This window comes from Phoxinus phoxinus, assembly GCF_949152265.1.
Source record: "Phoxinus phoxinus genome assembly, chromosome: 6".
NCBI classification, from domain to species: Eukaryota; Metazoa; Chordata; class Actinopteri; order Cypriniformes; family Leuciscidae; genus Phoxinus; species Phoxinus phoxinus.
The window spans coordinates 21,243,067-21,270,271 of NC_136881.1; the positions used below are offsets into that span (position 1 = coordinate 21,243,067).

Sequence of the window (27,205 nt, forward strand, 5' to 3'; positions counted from 1 at the left end):
CTACAACTTGCCTCCAGTGGATCCCTATACAGTGGTCACCCTATTTTGCTTTCTGTGATTACTTGTTAAAACAACAGGGACAGATCCAGCATTGACAGTTACTGGAGTGAGGGATATGAAGCAACTGTCTGAAAAAGTAAAGAAACAGTTTGAGTTCAATTTCAAATGGAAATGGAAAGCTTTTAATATTGGTATTACATAATTACTGATTTTTTCACTGAACACTGGTAGTTTGTGTTTAATTGTGTTTGGGTGGTTATTAATAATAATACTTTTTATTTTATTTATATAGCGCTTTTCCAACCCCAAGGTCGCTTTACAAAGTTAAGTCAAAGATACAAACAAAGAGGGATTCAAACAAATAACAGATCCATAAGGTATCATTTACAGACACAACGCTAAAAGACCTGGCTACCATCAGACTATTGGAACTGACTGAATATGGCACAGCCCCACCTAATATATTGTTCACTAGCTGTTCAAGCATGCTTTAGAAGTTCAGCACCTAACACATTTCTCTGTTCCCTGAATTATTATGCAGTCCCTTAAAGTATCCCTCTCTCCTTCTCTAGGTTCAAATGAGAAACACAACCTGAGGGCTGAATAACAGGTGGCAGAGCTCAGCAAGACTCACAGTCAGAACGGTGCTGGATGTCTGTGGCTGATTCATGGGCCTGAAAGACCATCTGGATGATGGAACAGGCCACATCCTCGAACTGGAGCTGGATCTAGACTACCTCCATGTGAACGCCACAGACCAGCAGACTGGAGCTGACACTGGAGCTATTATGGACAGTGGCTCATCAGACACAGGAGACGTTGTGGCCCCCTGCATTAGGAGCTGTGGTTCTTCACCACAAGATGACTCGGAGAAAAGTTCAGGGCCAAAAAGTGAGCCTGTGCAGAGCTATAGTCATCTTCCTATTGATACGCTTAGCAATGGGTCTATTCATGCAGTCCACCCATTACTCTGTTGGTCTCCATGTCTAGATTTGGATTCAAAAGTTCCAAATATGGTACCCCAAGAGCCAGGTCCTGTGAATACATTCAGGGAATATCAGACAAAGATGGAGTTTGCCCTTAAGCTTGGCTATGCAGAAGACTTGGTTCGGCTGGTTCTGAACAAGCTAGGTTCAGATGCACTGATCAATGATATTCTTGGGGAGCTGGTGAAACTAGGCAGTAAGCCGGAGAATGAGGGTAGGACACAGTCTCCCTCCCAGTCCACTTCCACGTCATCATCATCCTCTGCCTCATCTTCTTCCTGCAGTTTCTCTGACTCACTTGACTCTCACTGGTCAGAGTCCCCTTCTCAGATACCCGTGGATGATAAGGATAACCTGCGCCCCATTGTTATTGATGGCAGCAATGTGGCCATGAGGTAAGAATCCAAACATTGAAGAATCCATTTATACAACCAGACCTGAAGTAGTAGGGATTTTGCTTGTGGTAATTGTAATGTAATTGTATTGATCACAAATGTAGCAGCAAAGGGGCAATTAATGAGCCAAGCACAACAGAGGCAAAATGAGGAGCTAAGCAAGCATGACAATGAGCCATCAGACCAACTGTAGAAATGAGTAATTTAAAGACATTAGTTAAGTATTTCAGTCAAAATGGTTGAAAACAATCACAATCAAGTAATTGCATTTAATTTTTGACAAACAGATACGGCTAGCACCAAATCCAGCTTGGCATCATGCCATCAACTTCATTGATACAGTTCAGTCAATCAATACAAAATCCATAACCTTTTTCTGACATGGTCTGAAGATGATCTGGGTTTAAATTTTGTTCAAATCAGCCTAGGAGGCTTTTTGAGGACCTTTCAGGGAATTTTGACAATTACGCATACCGACATATTAAATAAATATCATAATATAATAATAATAAATATAAATAAATACACACACACTGATATAAACAGTAAATTGATTGCGCTGCGCAGTGAGTTTCGTGACGCACAAATCAAAACCCGTAGCAGATTAGACGCATTGCGTGGTGAGGCATAGTGTGTGCTCACGAAACGGTTGGCTCAATGCCTCTATTGAATTAATGAGTGTACGAATCAGGGAACGCTCATTGAATGGTTCATCAACCGGCTGAGACGCGGCCGTTACTTCTTCAACCTCGATGTTTTCTTTGTCTTCGTCGTCGTCTTCGTCATCATGGCCTCTATCCGACCCTGCTGTGTAGAAATACAACAAAAATCTTAATGGTATGACTTAATTTGACTTAAATGCAAAAAATTTAGATAGCCTTACCATAAAACAATGCGGTCTCAGGACTGGTTGGTGGGCTAGAATCAGCAGTTTTTCTAGTCTTTCTCGATGGTTCGCCGCTTGGTCCAAGACTCCGGTCTAAAGCTATTTGATTCACGGCTACGTCTCGTCTATCTGTTACGATGGCGGTGGGGTGCTCATCATCATCATCATCATCATTGTCTTTAGTCAGGTCGACCACCGCGAACCCGGTTGTGTGACGAAAAGAAGGAAATCTAAATTAAATAATAAATTTGATTTCTCATAAGCATTAAAAAAACATTACGTTTTACCATCGGCTGGATCGTCTGAATCAATCACCCGAGTAGCTACTGTGAATTAAAAAAGATGTCAAATTAAAATACGTTAATTTTAATTTATACATTTTATAAAGAAAGATAAGTTCTCACATGTATTAATGGCGTCGAACGTGTTCTGCTCAATATTTGAACCTGGGGAGCAAAAATCCTGTTATGATTGAAAACACTTGGTGAGGTGTTTTATATGCTTGTTTGATGAACCCCTACCCCCCCCCCCCCCCCCCCCACACACACACACACGATTACTTAAAAAAAAAAATATATATATACATATATATCAAATACAAAATAATTACTAACATTAATATTATTAATAACATTAATAACGGAGTGAACATGGCTGTAAACGACTTTTGCAGACAGTGCCGCCGCTCCCACCACGCACTGTGCGTAGGGCACCAAGAGCTGAGGGAGCACCAAAAAAATTGCCTCCTGGAAGTTCCGGGAGTCTCCCGCATATTGATAGCGGCTCACTGATGAGAATGTTAAAGAGACATGCAGACTAGGCACGTTTAAATCTACGATGAAAAACACGGCAGGCCTTTCTTTTCTTTTTTATTAATCAAAAAATTACTTTCTGATACAGAACGGGACGTTGATTTCATACATGTGAACATAGAAATAAGTTTCGGTTTTCGATTTATCTAACCTACAATGTAAAACTCGGCGCTTAGCGTCTACGTCACGGCTCTGTTCGTTGATTGGCGCGGCCGTCCGAAGGCCGCTGGGAAAACTGAAAGACAGGCTGCTTTCTGTCTCAGACTGACTAGGAGCGAAATGAAATTAGAGGAAGTAGGAAGTCTGACGTAGTCAGGCTAATCCACTCAGAAAATGCCTACTTTTATAGATTTCTTATGTGAAGTAAAATATTGAATTAAATCACTAAGACTAATTGATAACATAAAATGTACTACTTTTTTTAAAGAAATATGATGAGATCTTTCATGTACCATGATTTATATATTTGTTTATTTTATTTTATTTTTTATTATTTTTTCTCTGTTTCGTTCTTTCTATTATTGTCCTATGATTGTGCAAGATAAGAATTTACTTGTATAACATACACAATTTTAGACATGTTCTGATTTCTAAGAGATGCGTGTTTGCACTGTTGTAAAGAAAATTATTGAAGAAAAAAAAAGAATAGCACAGCATTATATCAACAAAACCATCAATCTACTTATGTATTGTTTCTGAAACATATACGACGCCAAAAAACATTTGATATAGAACATATAAAACCGTGTAAGAGCAGTTAATAGCGTAGAATGCGGTGCTAAGCTAAACAATGCTTCCTACACAGGATCTCGGGTGTTTTCATAATAAAAGCCCATGGGATAACGCAATGGTGAAACGCCGATTTTATGGTGAAATAGCGCGGCATTATATCACAAAATCATCACTATAGTTTTTCTGAAAACATAATTGCTATAGAGCATAGAACAGCGTGTAAGAGCAGCGAAGCATGTTATGATAAGCCAATAGACAATTTCTGTAGGATGGTTTCGTCTTTTCATCATAAAAGCTTTTTTACAAAAACAGTTTCACGATGATAATACTGTGTGATATTAAAAGCTATGCATTAATAACGATAGCTCAAAATGCCGTAAATAATATAGCAGATATCTGTATCAGCGGATAAAAAAATAAAGCAGTTAAAAACACCATAGCATAAAAATGAAACAGTCACTGTTCTTCAAAAGACAATAGTATAATGGAAATAAAACAATGGTGCATGTTTTTTTTAAAAACATTAATATAGCAGATAAAACAGCATAGAGAAAATACTCACTGTTAGCCATTTTTCTTTGATGGAGAGATGATGAAGCTTTCAGTACAGATAGTCAGCAAAAGTTTGTCCAAAATGATGATTCCCTGCATGCATGTGTCTTTATAAGCTCTGTTTGACTATATGAAAAACAGTGTTGTGTGTCCACTAGATGGAGTCAGTAATGGAAGCGGCTCAGATCACATAACTCAGGCCTAGGCAGTGCTTAAGGCACCCACAGCCTGTAATTCATTGATAGAAATGTCAAAACTGTCACAAACCAAGCCCTCTAACTGAGATACGATGCTTTTTTTTGACGCACGCAAGCACGCACGCACGCACGCACACACACACACACACACACACACACACACGCCCTCGTCCCTGACTGCTGCTTTGAGATGCATTCTGATCCGTGAGTTAGAGGCCGAAGGGGCAAACGCTGCTGGTAAAACAGGCCCTTCAGGAAAAACAGAGACCGTCAAGACTTGCAAAGATTGTAAGATGATTTATCTAAACATTGCACTTTTGTCAGACATTCATAAGCTGTATGTTTTTCTTCAACTCTCTAAACATTTTAGATGATTTTTATCTAAACTGGTTCTGTAGATTTTTAGTAAGATATTAATTTAATATTATAAGTTTTATTTTATATTTCATTTACTGTATATACTTTTAAATGAACAGAATGTTTTTCAACTTTAGTAAGATATTTATTTAATATTATACGTTTTATTTTATATTTCATTTATATACTTTTAAAGAATGTTTTTCAACTTTTGTGTGAAATATACGTCATTATTAGAAAAATATATTTTTATCACTTCCACAGTGCCCAGCAACCCAATGCGCTCTGGAATGCGGAGGGGTGGGAGGGATTCTGTGACACACTTCCTATATAATCCTTCTTGACGCCGTCTTCAAACGAACAAAAACCTTCTGTCAAACACACATAATGAAATATACTAGGAATGGTTAAAAGGGCAAATCTATCAAAACCACATGATCGAGGGGTAGCAAGGTTAACAGATCAAACTAACTGTAACAAAAAAAAAAACACACATGATGAAATATAATAGGTAGAGTCAATAGGTCAAACTAACTGTCAAAAATACATGATCGAGATGTAGCAGGTCAAAGGTTAATCCCTGACCCCTATACCGGAAGGTCAATCTGTCAATCAAAAAAAACTTATGTATGTTGAGATCCCCACGGTGATCTCATATGTGTAGTTTTCCACGATACGATTTCCTACGGCGAGCCCATGTCTTCCCTTGGCAGAGTTTCTGCCGTCACTGTCTGGTGAGTAGCTCCCCCCAGTTATAGGCTGGAGCCTCCCCAGTGACATTCCATATTATTGTTGTTATTTGGGCGCATGTGCACGCGGCGACTGCCAGTGAGAGTTTGGTATCCTCGTGTTACTTGTTTTTTTTAAGTGTTTTTGGTTTTTATTTATTTATTTATTTGTATGTGTCTCGAGAGCTGTTTTTATGGACTACTTCTAGTGCTTCTAATATAAAAATGGATTTTGTCCCTAAGCGCCCTGTGGATCTTGTTCTATCTACTGTTTGTATGTAACGCCAATGGCGCAAGGATACAGTACACCAGAGATGCACTGCTGCAACTGAACTTTGCGAGTTTGGCTCGCGGAACAGACAGTATACTACAGTCACCAGATGTCCCTCTGAGAGTTTCTCATTCAATCCGTGGTACAACGAGGGATAAGAAGAAGAAGAAGAAGAAGAGGGGTAAACGAAGTGGTGTTAAACTACGCGTGAGGAAACAGCGGCTCACCCGGATACCCCTGCCCTCAATTATTATGGGAAATGTTCAGTCCCTGAGGAACAAAGCGGACGAACTCCAGGGAAACGTTCGTTTTCAGAAGGACTTCAGAGACTGCTGCATCATGGCTTTTACTGAACACATGGCTCACTGAGCACGACCAGGATAACGATCTGATTATCGAGGGATTTGAAGCGCCACTCCGTCTGGATCGGAAAGCTGAAGTGACGAAGAAAACTCAAGGAGGTGGGGTATGTCTATATTTAAATAAACGCTATTGCAGCTCTGTGGCCGTCAGAGAACGCATTTGCACGCCAGATGTCGAACTCCTGTCGATATCATTGCGTCCTTTTTATCTGCCCCGTGAGTTTCCTCAACTTTTTATGACAACAGTGTACATTCACCCGAAGGCAAATGCTGTCTCTGCCTCTAGCACCATTTTCGACGTAGTGCAAAAACTACAATCGATCTCACCTGATGCACCAAATTTCATATTGGGGGATTTTAATCCTGTCTCCCTTAAAAAGTCACTCATAAACTTCCAACAATATGTCTCATGTCCAACCAGGCGGGATAAGACATTAGATCTATGTTATGGGTCGGTAAAGGATGCCTATAAATCACTCCCATTACCACCACTAGGCTCTGCTGACCATAACTGTGTTCACTTACTTCCTACTTATAAAACTGTTTTAAAAAGAGAGAAAGCACAGACAAAGACCATTATGGAAGTGAGCTTCCAGAAACCATTACTGAGCTTGCTAATTCTCTTAACCATTTTTTTAACCGCTTTGATACGTTTGATTTTAGTAATGAAATTCAGGATCTGAGAAATAAATTTGAAGATGACCAGTACCCTGAAATAGACCAAAAAAGAGTGGAAAAAGCATTCCGCTCAGTAAAAGTAACTAAGAGTCACGGACCTGACAAAATATGTGGTCGCTTACTTAAATCTTGTGCAAAAGAACTGAGTCCTATGCTCCATTTTATTTTTACTAAATCTTTACAGACACAGCATGTACCCAAGGTTTGGAAGGATGCAGTCGTAGTTCCTGTTCCTAAATCAAGTTGCCCTAAAACCTGTAATGATTTTAGACCGATTGCTCTCACGTCGATTTTAATGAAAATCTTAGAAAAATTGGTAAGGTCAGATATTGAAAACTGAGCATGTACTGGACCCCATGCAGTTTGCTTATAGGCAACCCAGAGGAGTAGAAGATGCTACAGTTACCTTTAGAGGTCGACCGATTCATCGGTTTTGCCGATTAATCGGCACCGATTGTTGACTGGTGGAACTATCGTTATCGGCAAAAAATATATACCGATAGTTTTTCCTGGTTGCGTCCATTGCTGGAGCGGCTGAGAAGCGCGCGCTGTCATTCATTACACTGTGTAAGAGCTGAGAAGGGTCTGCTGGCATGATGCAGTACAAGAGCGGCCTCTAGAGGTGTAATAAAAACTTGTGCCTCGTGTTGTTTATTTCGACACGTGATGCTGCGTGCTGCACTGAGAGCACATGCTGCATGGAGAGCCCTGACATCAGATGCGCGTTTAAAGCACCGACAGCTCAAATGTATGTATACAGTACATTTTGTCATATTATAAAGTGATTAATTTGTTGACTAAATGCTGCATTAGTAGAGAAAGAACAGCACAACAGTATTTGTTTGCCTTCGAGGCTGAGAGGACGCTAACATTAGTAGTAGGCTACCTCAAGCGGTTAAAACACTGACAAACATAAACGTAAGTCCGACCCGAATGTTTAATGTCACAATTGTTACCTCTATTAGCATTAGTTCATATCCAGCTGGTCACTTTTATGCATTAAATATGCAGAGAAGTTGCATATTTAAAGCTAGAGACGTAAGCAAACTGATGTTCATACAGCCGACAGAAACATTACGAATCAGAAAAGCATTCGATTTCGTTTTTTTTTTTTATCTTCACATTTTAATACAAATTTTGTTACTTTTTTATTAATTAAGTTGGCTTGAAAAGAACAGTTAAATAGTTACATTTTGAATGTAACTGGTTTTATTTGTTATTTAGAGTATTACTTTTTGTTTCAGTTTGAATTAATGTCTTTTATTGACTTAAATATTTATTCACATTTATATATTTATTTCATTTAGCATGTTTTCATGGTTCAATACAGTTTTTTATTTATTTTTATAATAAAGTTCAGCACTGTTTTACTTGGAGTGTTATGTTTGTTTTTATCCAGTATCAATTTTAAAAACTATCGGTTCATTAATCGGTTATCGGCAAGTATGGCCCAACCTAGCTATCGTTATCGGTAAAATCCACTATCGGTCGACCTCTAGTTACCTTGTTGAACCTAATTGTTAAACACTTGGAAGGAGTTGGCTCTCACGTTAGACTCTTGTTTGTTGATTTGTCGTCCGCTTTTAATACAATTCAACCACATATTTTAATCAGTCGGCTGGCAGAACAATTCGACCTGAGTAAAAATCTTGTGGGTTGGATTCTTGATTTTTTAACTGATAGGACACAACGAGTTAAGGTAAATGGAACACTGTCAGACCGAGTCTCCTCCTCAACTGGCTCCCCTCAAGGATGTGTTCTTTCGCCTTTACTGTTTATTCTCTACACAAACATATGTCAGAGTAAATATGAAAATAGGACCATTATCAAATATGCAGATGATTCTGTAATTGTTAGTAGGCTTCAGGACAATGAGGCCTGTCACGGCCCGATAATCGATGACTTTATCACGTGGTGTGAGGAGTCCTACCTTCAATTAAACATAATAAAGACAAAAGAAATGATCATTGATTTTAGAAAACATACTCACACGCATGAAGTCACATCCATTAAAGGTAAAACAGTTGAATGTACTGAATCCTACAAATATCTTGGGACAATTATCGACTCAAAATTGAATTTTGAGGCAAATTGTGAAGCTGTGTGCAAAAAGGTGCACCAGCGTCTGTTTTGTCTGAGGAAACTGTCTTACTTTAGCGTTGACAAAACCATGATGGTCTTATTTTATCGAGCTTTTATTGAATCAATTTTATCTTTTTCTTTGGTGTCATGGTTTGGGAATCTATCTTTAAAGAACAGAAATTCCCTAAATCAAATTGTAAAATGGTCTAGTAAGCTGATTGGAGTATCTCAGTTTAGCCCAGTATCTCTGTATACCAGACAGTTACAGCAGATAACTGGGTCAATTTTAAATGACGATGCCCACCCTCTGCATAGTGAATTTCAACTTCTGCCATCCAGACGAAGGTATAGAATCCCAAAGTGCAGAACTAAGCGGTATAAAAATAGTTTTGTCCCAGCGGCCGTTAATGAGAGGAACAAAATGCATAGATGACATAGAAACTATGCTAGTCAAGTCATCTATTATGTATGTGTATATATATATATATATATATATGTATATGTGTGTGTATGTATATGTATGTGTGTATGTGTATATATATATATATATATATATATATATATATATATATATATATATATATATATGTATGTATTATTATTATTTTATTTTTTATTTTATTTTTGTCAAATGTTTATTGTTTGTGTTTTGCCTGAATGTATGGAGAACACCTGAACCTGATATGTTGTACTGCCTGTCAATTTGCCCAGTCCATATGTGTATTCTTCACATGTTATCTCCCTGTGAGCAGGATGTGGCTTCCGCAGTGTCCCTTCCTTCCATGTACAGGGAATGCTTTCCCAGTGGTCCTGTAGGAACAGCAGTGACTTCCCTGGCCTAAGACCTGTCCCTTCTCCGCCTTAAATCGCGGGGGGATCAGGAGGCTTCTGTTTAGGCAGTGGAAGGTGGCAGCACTAGTGGCGCTTTCAAATAGATCCCCATTCAGTCGACGTCAACTATGTCTGACGTTCTCGACTGAAAGGGAGCGTCCTGGTTGCGTATGCAACCCACTCGCCACTACTGCTGGACCACTGCTGACTCCAGGGGCCGTTTGGCTCCTCAGCGAAAAAGCAACTGGTGCGTGTGTTAACTTCCGTGTTTAAATCCACGCTGCGGGGCGGATCGTGTAATCACACACCAATGTTGAATTGGCTTGATTAAATAGTAGTACGAAGAAGACAGGCTCCCTAAGCATGATCCCCATTCATACGTCCTCCGTTCCCTGTGGGTTGCATACGCAACCAGGACATTATAAGTTGCAATCCTCCTTCACATAATATTTGAATACATTTAATAAATATATTATTAATATTTGTTGTATTTGTTTTTATTTTTTAGCTTATATATCTCAATCAAGTCAAGTCAAGTCATTCATTTATATAGCGCTTTTAACAATGTAGACGGTTTCATCGATAAGACATCTCTTCATTTTCTGCTACAAACTGATAACGGTCAGATAAGTATGATTTAAAGGGGTCATGACATGTTTTTTTTAATTTTATTATTATGTTCCCTTAGGTGCAATTATAGTATTACTATAGTTTTTTTTACAAAAAACTTTTAAAATGTAGTGATTTATGACCTTTTCCCACCCTGTTTCTCATCCTCTGATTCAAACAGTCTGTTTGGGGGGTGTTTCCCCTTTAAGAGTTCAGTGTTAACGCCCACTGATATGATTGGCTAACGTCAGTGCCTGTGCATCAATTATTAACGCCCCCAGCCAGAACATTTGCGGATTCGGCGCAACTGTTTAATAGTGGGTGATGCATGCGAAGCGATGGCTCTTGCAATGATAAAACCTTATTATGTTTGAGCCGGAATCAGAGGAAAATGAACCATCACCACAACAACGAAGACTGGATCAGCTCGTGTCCACATGGAAAGTGAAACTATTTTGAATTAATAAAAAAAATTAAACCGAGACACTTGAAAACGGATTATTGTTGCATAATTATCCTATAGCTTAATTTGCTAACAGTTTTAAAACATTATTTAACTAATCACATGTAGGCCTACTAGAAAGGCGACATATTTTCAAGATTCTCTTATACAAATCTGTTTATATTAGCCATGGTAAAAAGTAAGTTTGCGTCGTCGTTGTTGAGCCCAGAATAGTCGGCACGGACTTATCTTTGAGCAACAGTTTTCTGGCAAAGCCAAGCATCATATTGGGATTTTTTCCTCAAAACAGTCATCCTTAGCCTAAATGTATAGAACAAACGCTTAAACTAACACTGCCGTGACTGGGACGTCCGCAAAAAATAAAGTGCATCCATTTTTCCCTGACGACTGGATCTTTCAGCGTATTTAAAAAGTAGTTTAAAGTTTTAAATACATTACTTACAGTTTGCGTCGTCGATGTTGAGCCCAGAATAGTCGGCACGGACTTATCTTTGAGCAACAGTTTTCTGGCAAAGCTCAAAACAGTCATCCTTCAAATGTACAGAACAAACGCTTAAACTAACACTGCCGTGACTGAGACGTCCGCAAAAAATAAAGTGCATCCATTTTCCCCTGACGACTGGATCTTTCGCAGCGTATTCAAAGATGTTGTTTGTCCACAGCCAGGAACAGCACATCTGCGGCATCGTAATTTCCCTGTACACAGACCCACTCGCTGTCCGTCGATTGAACACTTGTGAGGCGCGCAGCGCGCGGGCGCGACAACGATACGAAATGAGCGTAGTTGCCTTGCGCTTTAAGCGTAACTGTCTTCTGCTGGAGGCGGTCATTATGCAAACGCTGGTACATCACTTCGTACCGTGACGTCACTTCTTACCATGGATCCAGAACGAGCTGTATTTAGAGCTTGATTAAATAAATGATTCGTTTATAATGGGGAGGACGTCTTAAGCTATGAAACTTGCAGGACGTTTAAATGGTACAAAGACCTCTTATATACCAAAAGATCAAGGCAAATTTGGTTTCTCATGTCATGACCCCTTTAAACCATGCTAGTGCAATTCCACTAATGCCAACATAATGTTCGAGTCTATTTAAAAGGATGTTGTGGTCAATGGTGTCAAATGCAGCACTAAGATCAAGTAATACTAATAGAGAGATACAACCACGATCGGATGATAAGAGCAAATCATTTGTGACTCTAACGAGAGCTGTCTCGGTACTATGGTACGGTCTAAATCTGAAAATCCTCGCAGATATAATTTCTTTCAAGAAAGGAACACAGTTGTGAGGATACTGCTTTTTCTAATATCTTTGACAGAAATGGCAGATTAGAGATCGGCCTGTAATTGACTAGTTTTGTAGGATCAAGTTGCTGTTTTTTAACAAGCGGTTTAATCATAGCTAGCTTAAAGGTTTTTGGTACGTATCCTAGAGACAAAGATGAATTAATGATATTAAGAAGAGGATCTATGACATCTGGAAGCATCTCTTTCAGCAGCTTAGTTGGCTTAGCTTAGTATAGGGTCTAACATGCACGTTGTCGATTTAGATGATTTGACGAGTTTGCAAAATTCTTCCTCTCCTATAGCAATGAATGAATAAAATTTTCCCTCAGGGAGACTACAATGCACTTCCTGATGCGATACTGTATTAGACGGTTGCATAGTTATAATTTTGTCCCTGATATTATCGATCTTATAAGTGAAGAAGTGTCACGGGGTGACAAATAATCCCCGGAACTAATCCCATCAGAGAAGTGTTCCCGCCGGGACACTTTTAGTGTAACACTGTCCCCGGGCTTGTGTGTGTGTCTGTCGTCATGACAACTAAATAGCAGATTGGCAACAGGTGCGGGGACTTCACTTTGAGTGCCTGATTGAGGTGGCGCCAGTGTTTGGAGAGGATAAAACACAAGAGAAAGAGAAGGCTGTGTGTTCTCCCTCCGCGTTGTGTGGTTGTTTCTTTGTCTTCCCCCGGCGATCTGGTGTGGTTCTCTCCTGTTGGGAAATGTTTGTGGAGTGTTGCAGCTGAAGGACCATCGTGAAAGAAGCGGAGTGTTGCTTGTGGGATCCGAGGGCAGTTTTGAAGAGTGGAATTCGTCGTCTGGACTGGGAAAGAGTGAGATGAGTGATTGACAAATTGAATCTCATAAACGCATGTTTTCTACACTAAATTGGATACTGGTTTGAAGTGCTTGGATCACGTTGTATACATCGCACTGAGTGAAATAGACTGATTCCTTGTCGATCTCTAGCCTCCCCCTCGGCCATTGAAACCAGCGAAGTGAAGCCGCTTGTAGTGGTGAGGAAATTATTCACCGCATCTGTCCCAACTCTGACTATCATCGGCTCTTCAGATCGAGACCTCTGGGTGAGTGTTGGCCTTACTTTGCACTTGAAGAGTGGATTTGTAGTGCTGAAATTGACGTTTCCCATCACGTTGCATGTTTGGAATTGGACTGTCGTGTGTGTGTGGAAGATTTACCTTTTATCGCCGTGCACTCCCCATGTGTTATGCTGGTCTACCGTCCATCATAAGAGTCTAGCAAGATCGATTGCAGTCACCTGTTGGATGTCAGAAGGAAAAGCCCCCGTGCGCACACTACACGTGAGAACTGTTTTCCTCTGCTTGAAGTTTATGCTGTCTGTCCCAGTGAGAACCCTGCTCAGCTTGTGACTTTGTCCCCTGCCACACACGTGAGAACTGTTTACCTCTGTTTGAAGTTTATGCTGCCTGTCCCAGTGAGAGCCCGGCTCAGCTTATGACTGCGTCTCCTGCCACCCCTGTGAGAGCTGTTCACCTCTATTCGAAGTGTTGATTCCGTCTGTTCCAGTGAACGTCGCTCAGCTTGTGACTCTGTCCCCTGCAACACATGTGAGAACTGTTTACCTCTGCTTGAAGTTTGTGTGCTGTCTGCTCCAGTGAAAGCCCTGCTCAGCTTATGACTCTGTCTCCTACCACCAATGTGAGAGCTGTTCACCTCTATTTGAAGTGTTGATTCCGTCTGTTCCAGCGAACGTCGCTCAGCTTGTGACTTTGTCCCCTGCAACACACGTGAGAACTGTTTACCTCTGCTTGAAGTTTGTGTGCTGTCTGCCCCAGTGAAAGCCCTGCTCAGCTTGTGACTTTGTCCCCTGCAACACACGTGAGAACTGTTTACCTCTGCTTGAAGTTTGAATGCTGTCTGTCCCAGTGAAAGCCCTGTTCAGCTATTGACTCTGTCTCCTGCCACCCATTTGAGAGCTATTCACCTCTATTTGAAGTGTTGATTCTGTCTGTGCCAGCCAAAGCCCCGCTCCGCTTGCGACTTGAGTCTGCTGTAGCCCTGAAACCCACCTGTATGGTGCGAAGTGCCCACCCTTTACAACTCCTGTGAGCCCTGATCCACCTACTCCCCTGCGATACTCACCTGTGATACTCACCTGTTCAGTGAGTTGGCACCAGAGCCAGAATGAAGTAAGCCTGACTCATTTACTTACCTGCGATATCCACCTGTTTAGTACCTACCACTGGGAGTTGGCACCAGTGCCAGAAGGAAGTAAGCTTGACTCAATTACTCACCTGCGATACCCACCTGTTCAGTACCTACCACTGCGAGTTGGCACCAGCGCCAGAAGGAAGTGAGCCTGACCCCCCACTTGCCTTGGATTCCTGGGAAGAGGAAGGAAGAGGAATTTTAGATTAGGATTTTCAAATTGTTTTTATATTTAATAAAGCCTGTCATTATTTTTATTCCTGTCTCCTGCCTCCTCCTTTGACACGCTCCTCAGGGTGATCCTGGTCTAGGGGTGGGTGCAGTCTGGCTTGGCCCACCTCGACCTGTGACAGAAGTTCATAAAGTCATTACTGATGTGTTGCTTGGAAACTTCTGGGCTTGAAGCTTTCTTTTTCGTTAGTTTAGCCACTGTTTCAAATAAATACCTAGGATTATGTTTATTTTCTTTTAATAGGGTTGAAAAATAAGCAGATCTAGCAGCTTCTAAAGCCTCTCTGTAAGCAATCGAGCTCTCCTTCCATGAAATCCGAAACACCTCTTGTAGGAGCCATTTGTGACATTTATGTTGAAGTTAATTTAATGACCCCTGCTGGTGAATCATGACCTTGCAGCCTTGAAAGACCTTGGAACAGAAGGAGTTAATTTTGCACACCTGTGCCAATTAGTGGCATAGAGGTAGACAAAGGAGGAATCCATGTGTTGAAAAGTTTGGAATTGAATGTTGGAAATGCATGGACGCCAGCAGGCATATGGTTTTCAATTTATTTACTTGTCCGTTTATTTATCAGTTTAGCGCATTGGAAGTATTGGATGGATTACGTCGTTCGTCATCCATAATTTAGTGATGGGCAGATCGAGGCTTCGTGAAGCAATGAAACAGTTGAACCAAATGGTTCATATTGTTTCGAGGCTTCGAATCAATCCGACACCCGTCTCCACGGTGACACCTAGTGGTCACTTGCAGGTGTTGATCCTGAAACAACCTTGACGAGCCATTAAAAAAAATGTGTTTTTTTTTTTATTATTGTATTTTTCTAATATGTGAAGCTTGTAACCTAGGCTCCTCACTGTGCATAAAGTTATTTTGGTCCTGCAAAATGAATATTAATAAAATAAATCAAGCCACAATGTCTCACTTTTTTAGATATTTTTATTCAAAAATATTAATTTCTCTGCTGTGGAAGGACTTAGCCTACTTCTTTTTTTACAGATAATTTCTCCAGCCTTTGAAAAAATCCTCACAAGAGACACTTGTTGCTGGTATGCAAAGACATTTTTTAGCCAGGACATACAAATGAGGAAAGATTACTGCTCTCTGTTTCCAGTAAGTTAGTGGATCATGAGTTCTGGGCAAATACGCATCGTTGATGTATTTTTTCACTTCCACTGTGGCATCAGCTCCTCAAATGGCGCATCATGGATGATGTATTGTTGCAGTAGGCAAGCTGCCGATCACAATACACACATCTCACTTTATTTGGGGTTTCTAAATGGAAATGCTCCCACACCACAGATGTACGGCATCTCTTCTGGGGAGCCTCCATTTTATCTATCTATCCAAATCTATCTAGATATGTATCTACAATCTATCTATGTAATTAGATATATAATATGTATCTACAATCTATCTATGTATTTAGATATATAATATGTATCTATAATCTATCTATGTATTTATATATGTAGCCTATTTTAATCTATCTATCTATCTATCTATCTATCTATCTATCTATCTATCTATCTATCTATCTATCTATCTATCTATTAATCTAGCTGTCTATATTTATATCTATGTATCTATTAATGTGTCACTATATGTATACTCTGTGCCTCTAGCCTATCAGTCAATGTGTTGTGTAAATTTAAATGTAAGCCTAAATATAACTAAACAAATCGCACTATAAATGTCACTATATCACCAAAAATCCGCTATCTCAAAATCAAACTACTCTCACAAAAACCCACGAGGTCAATATGCGTTAATTTCACTTTTATACAGATGTGCGCTTGTGTGGTCTGTTCCCGACCGTGTCAATCAAACGCTGATTCGGCGGATCACACCTGATGAAACACTTAGTGAAACACTTCGAGGCTTCGTTTGGCCATAGTCACGTGACATGGGTGTTTTGAATCACGCTTCGGATCAGTGTTTCGAATCATCTGCGCTTCGGGATCTCGCAAAGCTTCGGAACGACTGTTTCGCGTCAGCCATCCCTACCATAATTTTGTTTTCGTTATTACAAGTTGGAGTGAGTTTATTTATCGAGAGAATCAAATGCTATACTGGAATAAAACGAACAATCTATTGAAACCCCTGAGGCGTCCGAAGTGACTTACTGGAAGGCACTACATATTTGAAAACCAGCTGCATTGGAACATTTGGAAGTCACCTGCGTTTGGAAAGTTTCATTTACGGATTTGCCCATAGGATACTTGGAAGAATGGGAGCTGTATTCTCTAAAGTATGTGGATAATACACGTTTCCCGCTGGATTTAACCTTTATCTCCTTGGACGTTCGTGAGTAAAACGCTGAATTGGAGCGAGCCGCTGCGCTCATACAATGACATTAAACGTGAGCCACCGTGCTTACAACACAAACTGAATGGGCTTTTTCACTTTCGCTTGTCTTCTCATTTATGTGTTGACTTTGAAATGCTATCGATTTCTTGTGTGTTGAACTTTTGAGTTAATCTTTGAAAAATGGCAGACGAAGAGCCTGAAGAGCAGGATTTGTATGAAGAAAAAGAACTGTTTAAGTTAATTGCAACACGTAGGGGGAAGCTTGGTATTTTAACCCGCAAACAAAATGAAATCAATAGTCTTATTGAAGCTGGACAGGACAAAGAAACTGTTAGGAAACAAGTTAACTCGTTTGATGGATTTTTCGCTGAGTTTATTAATTTACAAGCAACTGTACAAAAATTGACGAAAGATACATATGAAAAGGAGGCCGATAACTTAGACTGGTACGAACCCAGATATCAACTTTTCAAAAGCTTCTTAGAAGGTGTCACGAACTGGCTCGAGGTTGATCAAGATGGTGAAAAAGAAGAAGAGCAGGAAGAAGAGGAGCAGGACGATGTTGGTGTGGTTCAGCCCCAAGATAGCGCTTCTCAAGTAGCGCACAGTGTCACGCATAGCTGCAAAGCAACAAGCGCCCTCAGTCGCGCGTCACGAGAATCTTTCACTCATCTAAAGGCCGAAGCAGAATGTGCGGCTATTAGAGCAAAGGCGCAGGCTTTGAATGACAAAATTGATCTTGATATCGAAGAAGCAAATATCATTGCAAAATTAAAAGCAAGAAAAGAAAAATTGGTAATAGATTCTGAACTTGCTGCTGCAGAGGCAAAGGTTAGAGTATTCAGAGAAGCTGAAAAACAACGTTCAGTGTCTGGCGTATACAAATACAGGACATCAATGGAATATGATACCACTGCAACAGTACAAAGACCAGTGAGAACCCAGAGAGAAGGATCAGCTCCTCGATCTGACCCTAGGCAAACTGTAGGTGCTCAACAAAGTGCAAATCAGAGCGTCTCAGCACCAAAAGGAAGCGCGATTCACCCAAATGGCAATGATACAAGCGTCACTGATGTATTAAAAAGACAAACTGAAATCACTGAAATGTTAGTGAAACAGCAAACACTCTCTCTTCTGCCAGATAGAGAAATTCCCATATTTAATGGTGATGCTCTTCAATATAGGACGTTCATCAAAGCATTTGAGCAATGTATTGAGAATAAAACAACTAATATGGATGACCGGCTATACTACTTACAACAGTATACAAGAGACCAACCCAGAAACCTAGTCAGTAGCTTTATGCATATGGATTCCTCCACTGCGTATAAAGAAGCTAAAAGGCAACTAGAATACAATTTTGGAGACTGCTATAAAATAGCATCTGCTTACATGAATAAAGCCTTGAACTGGCCAACCATCAAGCCAGAGGATGGCAATGGGTTGCGATCATATGCTCTCTTTTTGCATACCTGCTACAATACAATGCAAGACATTGATGGCCTAAAAGAGCTTGAAAGTTCCACCAACTTAAGACTCATCATGTCTAAACTTCCATTTAGGCTGCGAGATAGATGGCGAGCAAGTGTGTGTAGCATGCAAGATAACAAACACAGAGCAACATTCAAGGACTTGATAGACTTTATTGAAAGACAGTCCAGAGCAATGCTTGATCCAATTTTCGGTGACATACACAACTCAACAGAGAGCAAAGTAACGTCAAGACCTTAACCACAAAACCCATTCACCAAACTTAGTGGGAGGACCAGCTTTGCCACTACAGTTGCTCAGGCACCTGAAATAAAAAAGAAAGAGTCACAATATGTACACAAACTGAATGTAAATAAGTGTGCGCTTGAAAGGCATTGCTTATTTTGTGAAAGAAATCACACATTCGAAAATTGTGAAAAGTTTAAGTCTAAGCCAAATAGTGAGAAAATAGAATTCCTGAAACTAAACGGGATCTGTTTTGGATGTTTAACAAAGGGACATGTTAGCAAAACCTGCAAAAACAGAATGAAATGTGAAACATGTTCTCTGTCTCATCCAACCATCCTTCACATTCACACTGGCAAAGAAAAAGATGGAATTAAAGATGACTGCGCCATAACCGGAAGCAAACCATTGAGTAGTGCTATGGTTTCTGTTGAAGAAGATGACCTAATGGGGTTCAGTCAATCAAAACAATGCACTCTTGCTATTGTGCCAGTGAAAGTAAAAGTCTCAAATTCAGATAAAGTCATAAATACTCATGCATTTTTGGATCCCGGTAGCTCAGCTACATTTTGCACGGACTCATTGAAAAGAAAGTTAAACATCACTGGTAAGAACACCACAATACTCTTGTGCACAATGGGACAGGAGAAAAATGTCTGCAGCAGTATAGTCTCTGGTCTTGAAGTCAGCAGTATGGAAGGCCTTCTGTATCATAAACTCCCAAAAGTCTATACTCAAACAAAATTACCAGTTTCAAAACGACACATACCAATACAAGAATCAATAGACAAATGGAAATACTTACGTGAGGTGAAGATTCCACAATTGGATGCTGACATTGAGTTGTTAATAGGCACAAATGCTGCAAAGCTTATGGAGCCTTGGAAGGTAATAAACAGTAGAGGTAATATGCTGTTAGAACACCCTTAGGATGGGTTGTCAATGGGCTCATGCAAGAAACAACATGTCAAATGCAAGGAAGTCACTCATGTACTGTTAATCGCATATCTGTAGCAGATTTGAATGACTTGTTGATTAAACAGTATCATCAAGATTTTCCAGAACTGGCAGCTGAGGAGAAATCAGAGATGTCAGTCGAAGACAAACAGTTCATGTCTATGATGGAAAGTTCAAAGGATCTAAGAAATGGTCATTATTACTTACCGTTACCTTTTAAAGAAAATGATGTAATGATGCCAAACAATTACCAACAGGCACAGCAACGTGTTATGTCTCTGAAAAGAAAATTTGAAAAGAATGAACAATATCATAGAGAATATACTGAATTTCTAGAAGGAATGCTGGAAAAGGGCCACGCAGAATCTGTGCCATCTAATGAACTGGAAACACAAAGTGGAAAGGTGTGGTACATTCCACATCATGGAGTGCACCATCCAAAGAAGGGCTCCCTGAGAGTTGTATTCGATTGCTCCGCATCCTTTCAGGGGATATCCTTGAATAGCAAATTGATGCAAGGTCCAAATCTCACCAATAACTTGGTAGGCGTCCTGTTGCGCTTCCGCCAGGAGCCAATCGCCCTTATGGCAGACGTGGAAAGCATGTTTCACCAGGTGAGAATTATGGAGAAGCACGTGGATTTTTTGCGCTTTCTATGGTGGCCAAGTGGTGACACAGGTCAACCACTGAAAGAACACAGAATGACAGTGCACTTATTTGGAGCAACGTCTTCACCAAGTTGTGCTAGTTTCGCCCTCAGACAAACTGCCCAAGATTTCAAAGATCTCTTTTTGCCTGAAACAGTGGAAACAATAAAGCAAAATTTCTATGTAGATGATTGCTTAAAATCGGTGGCCACTGAAGCTGATGCTGTGACGTTGTGCAAAGAGCTTGAAAGAGCTTGCTCAATGGGAGGCTTTCGTTTGCACAAATGGATAAGTAACAGCAGAACAGTCCTAATGTCCATCCCACAAGCAGCCAGAGCAAGGGAGGTCAAAGACCTTAACTTGGAATACAGTGATCTTCCTACAGAAAGAACTCTTGGCATACAATGGCACATAGAAAGAGACAAACTCAGCTTTGCAGTAAGCCTGAAACATCAGCCATGTACTCGAAGGGGAATCCTGTCCATCATATCCTCAGTATACGATCCTCTTGGCTTCATCTCTCCATTCGTCCTTACTGCTAAGAACATTCTGCGAGATCTTTGCAAGCTGAATTATGCCTGGGACAAAGCCTTACCAGAACCCTACATACAGCTGTGGCATGAATGGATGGCAGGTCTAAGTTGCATTAGAGAGCTCAGTGTCAACAGATGTCTCAAGCCAAAGGGCTTTGATCCGATAACATCTGCAGAACTACACCACTTTAGTGATGCGTCCGAAAGTGGTTATGGCTGTGTCACGTACCTTCGTCTCACAAATTCAGAACATGAAGTGCACACCTCATTTATAATGGGGAAATCACGAGTTGCACCACTGAAACAAACTACTATGCCAAGAATGGAGCTCACTGCAGCAGTACTCGCAGTACGAATGGATAGACTGATCAGAACAGAGTTACAACTTGCTCTTAAGAACTCCATTTTCTGGACTGATAGTACATCAACATTGAAGTACATTCAGAATGAGAACAAAAGATTTAAAACATTCGTGGCTAATAGAGTGAACACTATCAGAGAAATGAGCAAAGTAAAACAATGGAGATACATAAACACTAAACAAAATCCAGCAGATTGTGCATCTCGTGTGCTCAAGGCCAGTGCTCTTCTGAATTCAAAGGTTTGGCTGAATGGTCCAGAATTTCTCAAATGTCAGGAATCTGAGTGGACAAATTCTGACATTGCCATACAAACACATGAAGAAGATGATGATGATGATGTGGAAGTGAAGAAGGACGTTCTCATCATGAACTTAATCGTAAAGGAAGAACAAAATCCTACTCACACATTCATACACTATCACTCAAATTGGAATAATCTAATCAGAGCAGTAGCTTGGCTACTTAAGCTAAAAGACGTAAATACTTACCAACATGAGTATTAAAAACTCCGATGCAGAGAAACAATGTCTGATGGAAAGAAAAATGCAAAGAGTCAAAAAATCACTTTATTACTTTAGCAGATTACTTTAGAAGATGTGAAAAAGGCAGAAAATGCAATTGTACGCTTTACTCAAATGGAGGCATTTCCAGAAGAAATCGAAACCTTGCAAAAGGAAAACGCTCATGTCAGTCATCAGAGCCACATTTGTAGGCTTGATCCTATTCTGCAAGATGGAGTACTTCGTACAGGAGGGAGATTAAGCAGAATGGCTATGTCAGAGGATCAAAAACATCCTATGATTCTTCCAAAACGCCATCATGTGTCCAAACTGGTGTTGAAACACATTCATGAACAACTAGGTCACTGTGGAAGGAACCATATGTTGGCCAAACTGCGACAGCAATACTGGATTCCAGCAGCAATGTCCCTTGCTAGAAAAATACGGTCTGAGTGTGTGTTCTGTAGACGCCTACATTCAAATTTAGGAGAACAAAAAATGGCAGACTTGCCAAAAGAAAGAATAACACCAGATTTACCACCATTTACCTTTGTTGGAATAGACTTCTTCGGTCCAATTATAGTAAAAAGAGGACGCAGTGAAGTGAAAAGATATGGTGTAATTTTTACATGTTTCACAACCCGAGCAATACATTTGGAAATAGCCAATTCACTCGACACTGATTCATGTATCAACGCTATCCGCAGATTTATAAGCAGACGAGGGCAAGTACGGCAAATAAGATCCGACAATGGAACTAACCTGACTTCAGCTGATCGTGAACTAAAGAATGCCATAAAGGAATGGAACCAAAGCAACAAACTCCAAGTTGCTTTGCAACAAAAGGGCATAGAATGGACTTACAACCCACCTGCCTCTTCACACTTTGGAGGAGTATGGGAGAGGTTAATAAAACAGGTCAAACTAATACTTCTATCACTTACGAAGGATCAAATAGTAGACGACGAATCCCTTCACACTTTTATCTGTGAGGTAGAAGCCATAATGAATAGTCGCCCACTTACCTCAAACCCAGATAGTCCAAACGACCTCGAACCTTTAACACCCAACCACCTTTTACTTCTCAAAGGACAACCCACATTACCGCCCGGCTTATTTCAGAAATCAGATGTGTATGGTAGACGCAGATGGAAGCAAGTACAATACTTAGCTGATATATTTTGGAAAAGATGGGTTAGAGAGTATCTTCCAAACCTACAAGAAAGACAAAAATGGCTTAGAGAGAAAAGAAACTATGCAAATGGTGACATTGTGTTAATTGCAGACCCTACTGCCCCTAGGGGATCTTGGATGTTGGGGAGAGTTGTTGACACAAAGAAAGATTCAAAAGGGATCGTTCGTAGCTTGACTTTAAAAACAAAGACAAGCGTTATAGACAGACCGATTACAAAGGTTTGCTTATTGTTGGAAAATGACATGTGGATATGAATGTCCAATGTATATGTAATGTTTACTTTACCTTGTAGGAACTGACATGTATACTGATCTTTACACGCGCACAATGGACTATGGACTATTCGAGCAAGGAATTTCTTGCAACGTGCACACATGCGTACATACACACTGAAATGAACTTTTTGAACGCTCAATGCCTCTCGTGGCATAATGAACCGTTTACGTTATACACTGGACAAGAAGGACTCTAACAAAGGAGCATTGATTACATTGCTATTGCATTGATGGACCTTTAATTTGAATCAAAATGAATATTGTCACGAATGAATTGAAAGAAACTTGACGTGTTTCAAATGAAATATTCATGTTTGTATATGTGTGGACAATTCTGATTATTGATGATTTGACAGATTTATATCTTTACTGTGTATATTGTGATATGGCTCCATATTTTTGTTTTTGTTTTGTTATCGTACCTATTTTGCCGGTAGCAATAAGAGGGCCGGTGTGTAGGAGCCATTTGTGACATTTATGTTGAAGTTAATTTAATGACCCCTGCTGGTGAATCATGACCTTGCAGCCTTGAAAGACCTTGGAACAGAAGGAGTTAATTTTGCACACCTGTGCCAATTAGTGGCATAGAGGTAGACAAAGGAGGAATCCATGTGTTGAACAGTTTGGAATTGAATGTTGGAAATGCATGGACGCCAGCAGGCATATGGTTTTCAATTTATTTACTTGTCTGTTTATTTATCAGTTTAGCGCATTGGAAGTATTGGATGGATTACGTCGTTCGTCATCCATAATTTTGTTTTCGTTATTACAAGTTGGAGTGAGTTTATTTATCGAGAGAATCAAATGCTAAACTGGAATAAAACAAACAATCTATTGAAACACCTGAGGCGTCCGAAGTGACTTACTGGAAGGCACTACACCTCTAGTTTTGTTTTCTTCCAGTTGCGCTCCATTTTTCTGGCTGCTCTCTTAAGGGCCTGAGTGTGCTCGTTGTGCCACGGCTTTGGACTATGTTCTTTAATCTTCTTTAAGCGCAACGGAGCAACTGTGTCTAAAGTGCTGGAAAAGAGAGAGTTAAAAGTTTCTGTTGCAATATCAAGTTCTTCTAAGCTATCCGGGATGCTGAGATGATGAAACTGATTAGGAAGATTATTGATAAAGCAATCTTTAGTGGCAGAAGTGATAGGTCTAACATATTTATAACACGGAGTCGGCTTTGCAGCCTTGGCTAAATGTAATTTACACGAGACTAGATAATGATCTGAGATGTCATCGCTCTGCTGCAGTATTTCAACGGCATCAACATCTATTCCATGTGATAGTATTAGATCTAGAGTATGATTACGACAATGAATAGGTCCTGACACATGTTGTCTAACTCCAATTGAGTTTATAATGTCTTTAAATGCCAATCCCAATGCATCTTTTTCATTATCTATGTGTATATTAAAATCACCAACAATTAGTACTTTATCTGCAGCCAATACTAATTCTGATAGAAAGTCCGCAAATTCTTTGATAAAGTCTGTATTGTGCCCTGGTGGCCTGTATACAGTAGCCAGCAGAATTGTCAAACGTGATTTATCGTTTACACTATATATTTTTACATTAAGCACCAACACTTCAAAAGAATTATATTTACAACTAGATTTCTTAGTGTCCTGAGTCTCCTGTTAACTTGTTGGACTATGTTAATGGTTTTCGTCGTAGGCTGTTTTTAGCCTGTGAGATGGCGACTGACAACCTAACTAAAGCCCATAATCAAATGAAGAGTTGGTATGACCATCGAGCTGAGAAAAGGGTGTTTAGTCCTGGTGATCAGGTGTTGGCTTTATTGCCGAAATTCTCCTTTCCTTGCAAAATACACAGGTCCTTATAGGGTTGTTCGACAGGTGTCAGACCTGAATCATTTACCCACGGGGCGTGGACAATGTCATGGCTGACGCTTTGTCCCGCACTCCGGGTGGGCTGGAGTGAATGTTTTGTTTGATCCTATATCTTTCTTTCTGCCTTTTTCTTCTGGCCTGTCCATGTATATGGGCTGTCAACATCCCTGAAATAAAGTTAAGTGCTCACTTATAGTTTATATAAATTATTAAAAAATCAGAAATGTTTGTCATTTTGTTGTGTGTGGGTTTTTTGCAGAGGCCTTTTAGGGGCCTCTGTCTTAAGGGAGGGGGTGTTACAGATCTGTCGGCTCCTCCTCTGTTTATGGTATCTCCCCTACAGGTGAGCGGAGCACAGGTGTGGCGTGTTGTGCGTGATTGCTTCCAGGATCGCGTGTGATTTGCTTCCAGCATCTTGGGTTTTAAAAAGCTCTCCAGACCGGGTTGAAGGGGTCGCCGCTTCTCCTTCTCTCCCGCACCGTTTTGCTGATTTTGTTTCCTTTTTTGCATTACTCTTCATATACCCTGATTGCATACATTTTTATTTCTCCAGACTAACACATATACTGACTTTATTTACTTTACGTTGCTCATTCTTTATCTTTAATAAATATATTTTCTTTAAATAAAATAATCCGCGTGGTCTTCCCTCTCTGTTGCACGGCCCGGCACAGGCCAGGTGTAACACTGGCAGAATGTTCAACTTTGCGTCAAGAAACACTTCCGTATAGGTTACACCTGTGCATCCTCTCTCATAGCTTTTAAGCTTCCCCACTCCTCGTTCCTTGCCTCCTCACAGTGCAATTAGAGAATTGAGATGTACTCAAGATGGCTAACTTTTATCAGTTTCCAGGTCACAGGCTGGAGGAAGGAAGCGCGAGTAAAGAGGAAGCATTAAGTATCAAGTCTGATAATGATACAAAGGGCTATGTATGTAACTCTTTTAATTGTGAAGAAATAACTCGTATTTAATTTTTTTTTGTTCAACTTAGTCACCTGTTGATCCATTGCCTTAATCCTACACCAGAAATGCTTTGTTTTGTTTTATTTTGTTACTGGATAAGAGGGTGTAGTAAACTTTTTCCTTCGTCAAAGCAGAGACCAGGAGACGTTGGGATATCTTTCAAGCAGAAGTTATTTTTTATTGAGAACTTCGCTTGTGCGTTGCTGTAGGTCTGTCCAACACAGTCTATTTAAACAGTATATACCTGGTATTTTTATAGGCATTTTAGGAGGAGGGACTTCTGGGGGTGGAGACAAATTCAAACAAATCATACGAAAGTAGGGAGGAGTTGATTCTATCCAGCAAAAACCAGTTTGCAGTTATGCAGTTTAATCTAATTAGCATAATGCTTCAACATCTGAGCTAGGGCGTTGAAAGTCATTTGCAGAACAAAAGGCAAATGGGCTTAGGCAAATTTACATTTAGTCATTTAGCAGACACTTTTATCCAAAGCGACTTACAACTGAGGACTACAGCAAGCGAGTCATCGTAAAGAGGCAAAAATAACGCAAGAAGTGCTCAAAATACAAAGTTCAGGCATTGCTCAGAGTAGCATAAGCCAAACAAGGGAGGATTAAAGTTTTTTTTTTTTTTTTATGTCAAGTTCTCACGGAAGAGATGAGTTTTCAGTTGTCTTTTAAATGTAGTCAGGGATTCTGCATTCCGGACGAGGGTAGGGAGATCATTCCACCAGCATAGAACCGTGAATGAGAATGTTCTGGAGAGTGATTTTGTGGCTCTCTGTGATGGTACCACGAGCCGTCGCTCATTGACCGATCGCAGGCTTCTGGTAGGGATGTAGACTCGTAGGAGCGAGTGAAAGTAGGAGGGAGCTGAGCCTGTTGTCGATCTGTAAGCAAGCGTCAATGCCTTGAACTTGATGCGAGCAGCGAGTGGTAGCCAGTGCAGAGAGATGAACAGAGGAGTGACGTGGGCCCTTTTGGGCTCGTTGAAGTCAAGACGGGCTGCAGCATTCTCAATCATTTGTAGAGGTTTAGTTGCACATGATGGAAGACTAGCCAGAAGAGCATTGCAGTAATCAAGCCTAGAGATAACCAAGGCCTGGGCGAGAAGTTGTGTCGCATGCTTCGTTAGGAAGGGCCTGATCTTCCTGATGTTGTGCAGTGCAAACCTGCATGATCGAGCTGTCTTTTGATGTGGTCTGTGAAGGTCAGATGCTCATCAAATGTTACTCCAAGGTTTCTGACC

The 27,205-nt window shown here is 40.3% G+C and overlaps 1 protein-coding gene across 1 annotated transcript in view; it reads left to right on the forward strand.

Annotated features, from left to right (window-relative positions):
- Positions 1-668: 668 nt before the first annotated feature.
- The window catches only part of LOC307000515 (putative ribonuclease ZC3H12C), a gene marked incomplete at both ends in the record, with an annotated part of 77,361 nt that continues 50,824 nt past the window's right edge, over positions 669-27,205 (forward strand). Inside the window, one exon of the mRNA XM_079616158.1 lies at positions 669-1,381. Within this exon, the coding sequence (XP_079472284.1) occupies positions 669-1,381 (713 nt within the window). The remainder of the gene's footprint in view (positions 1,382-27,205) is intronic.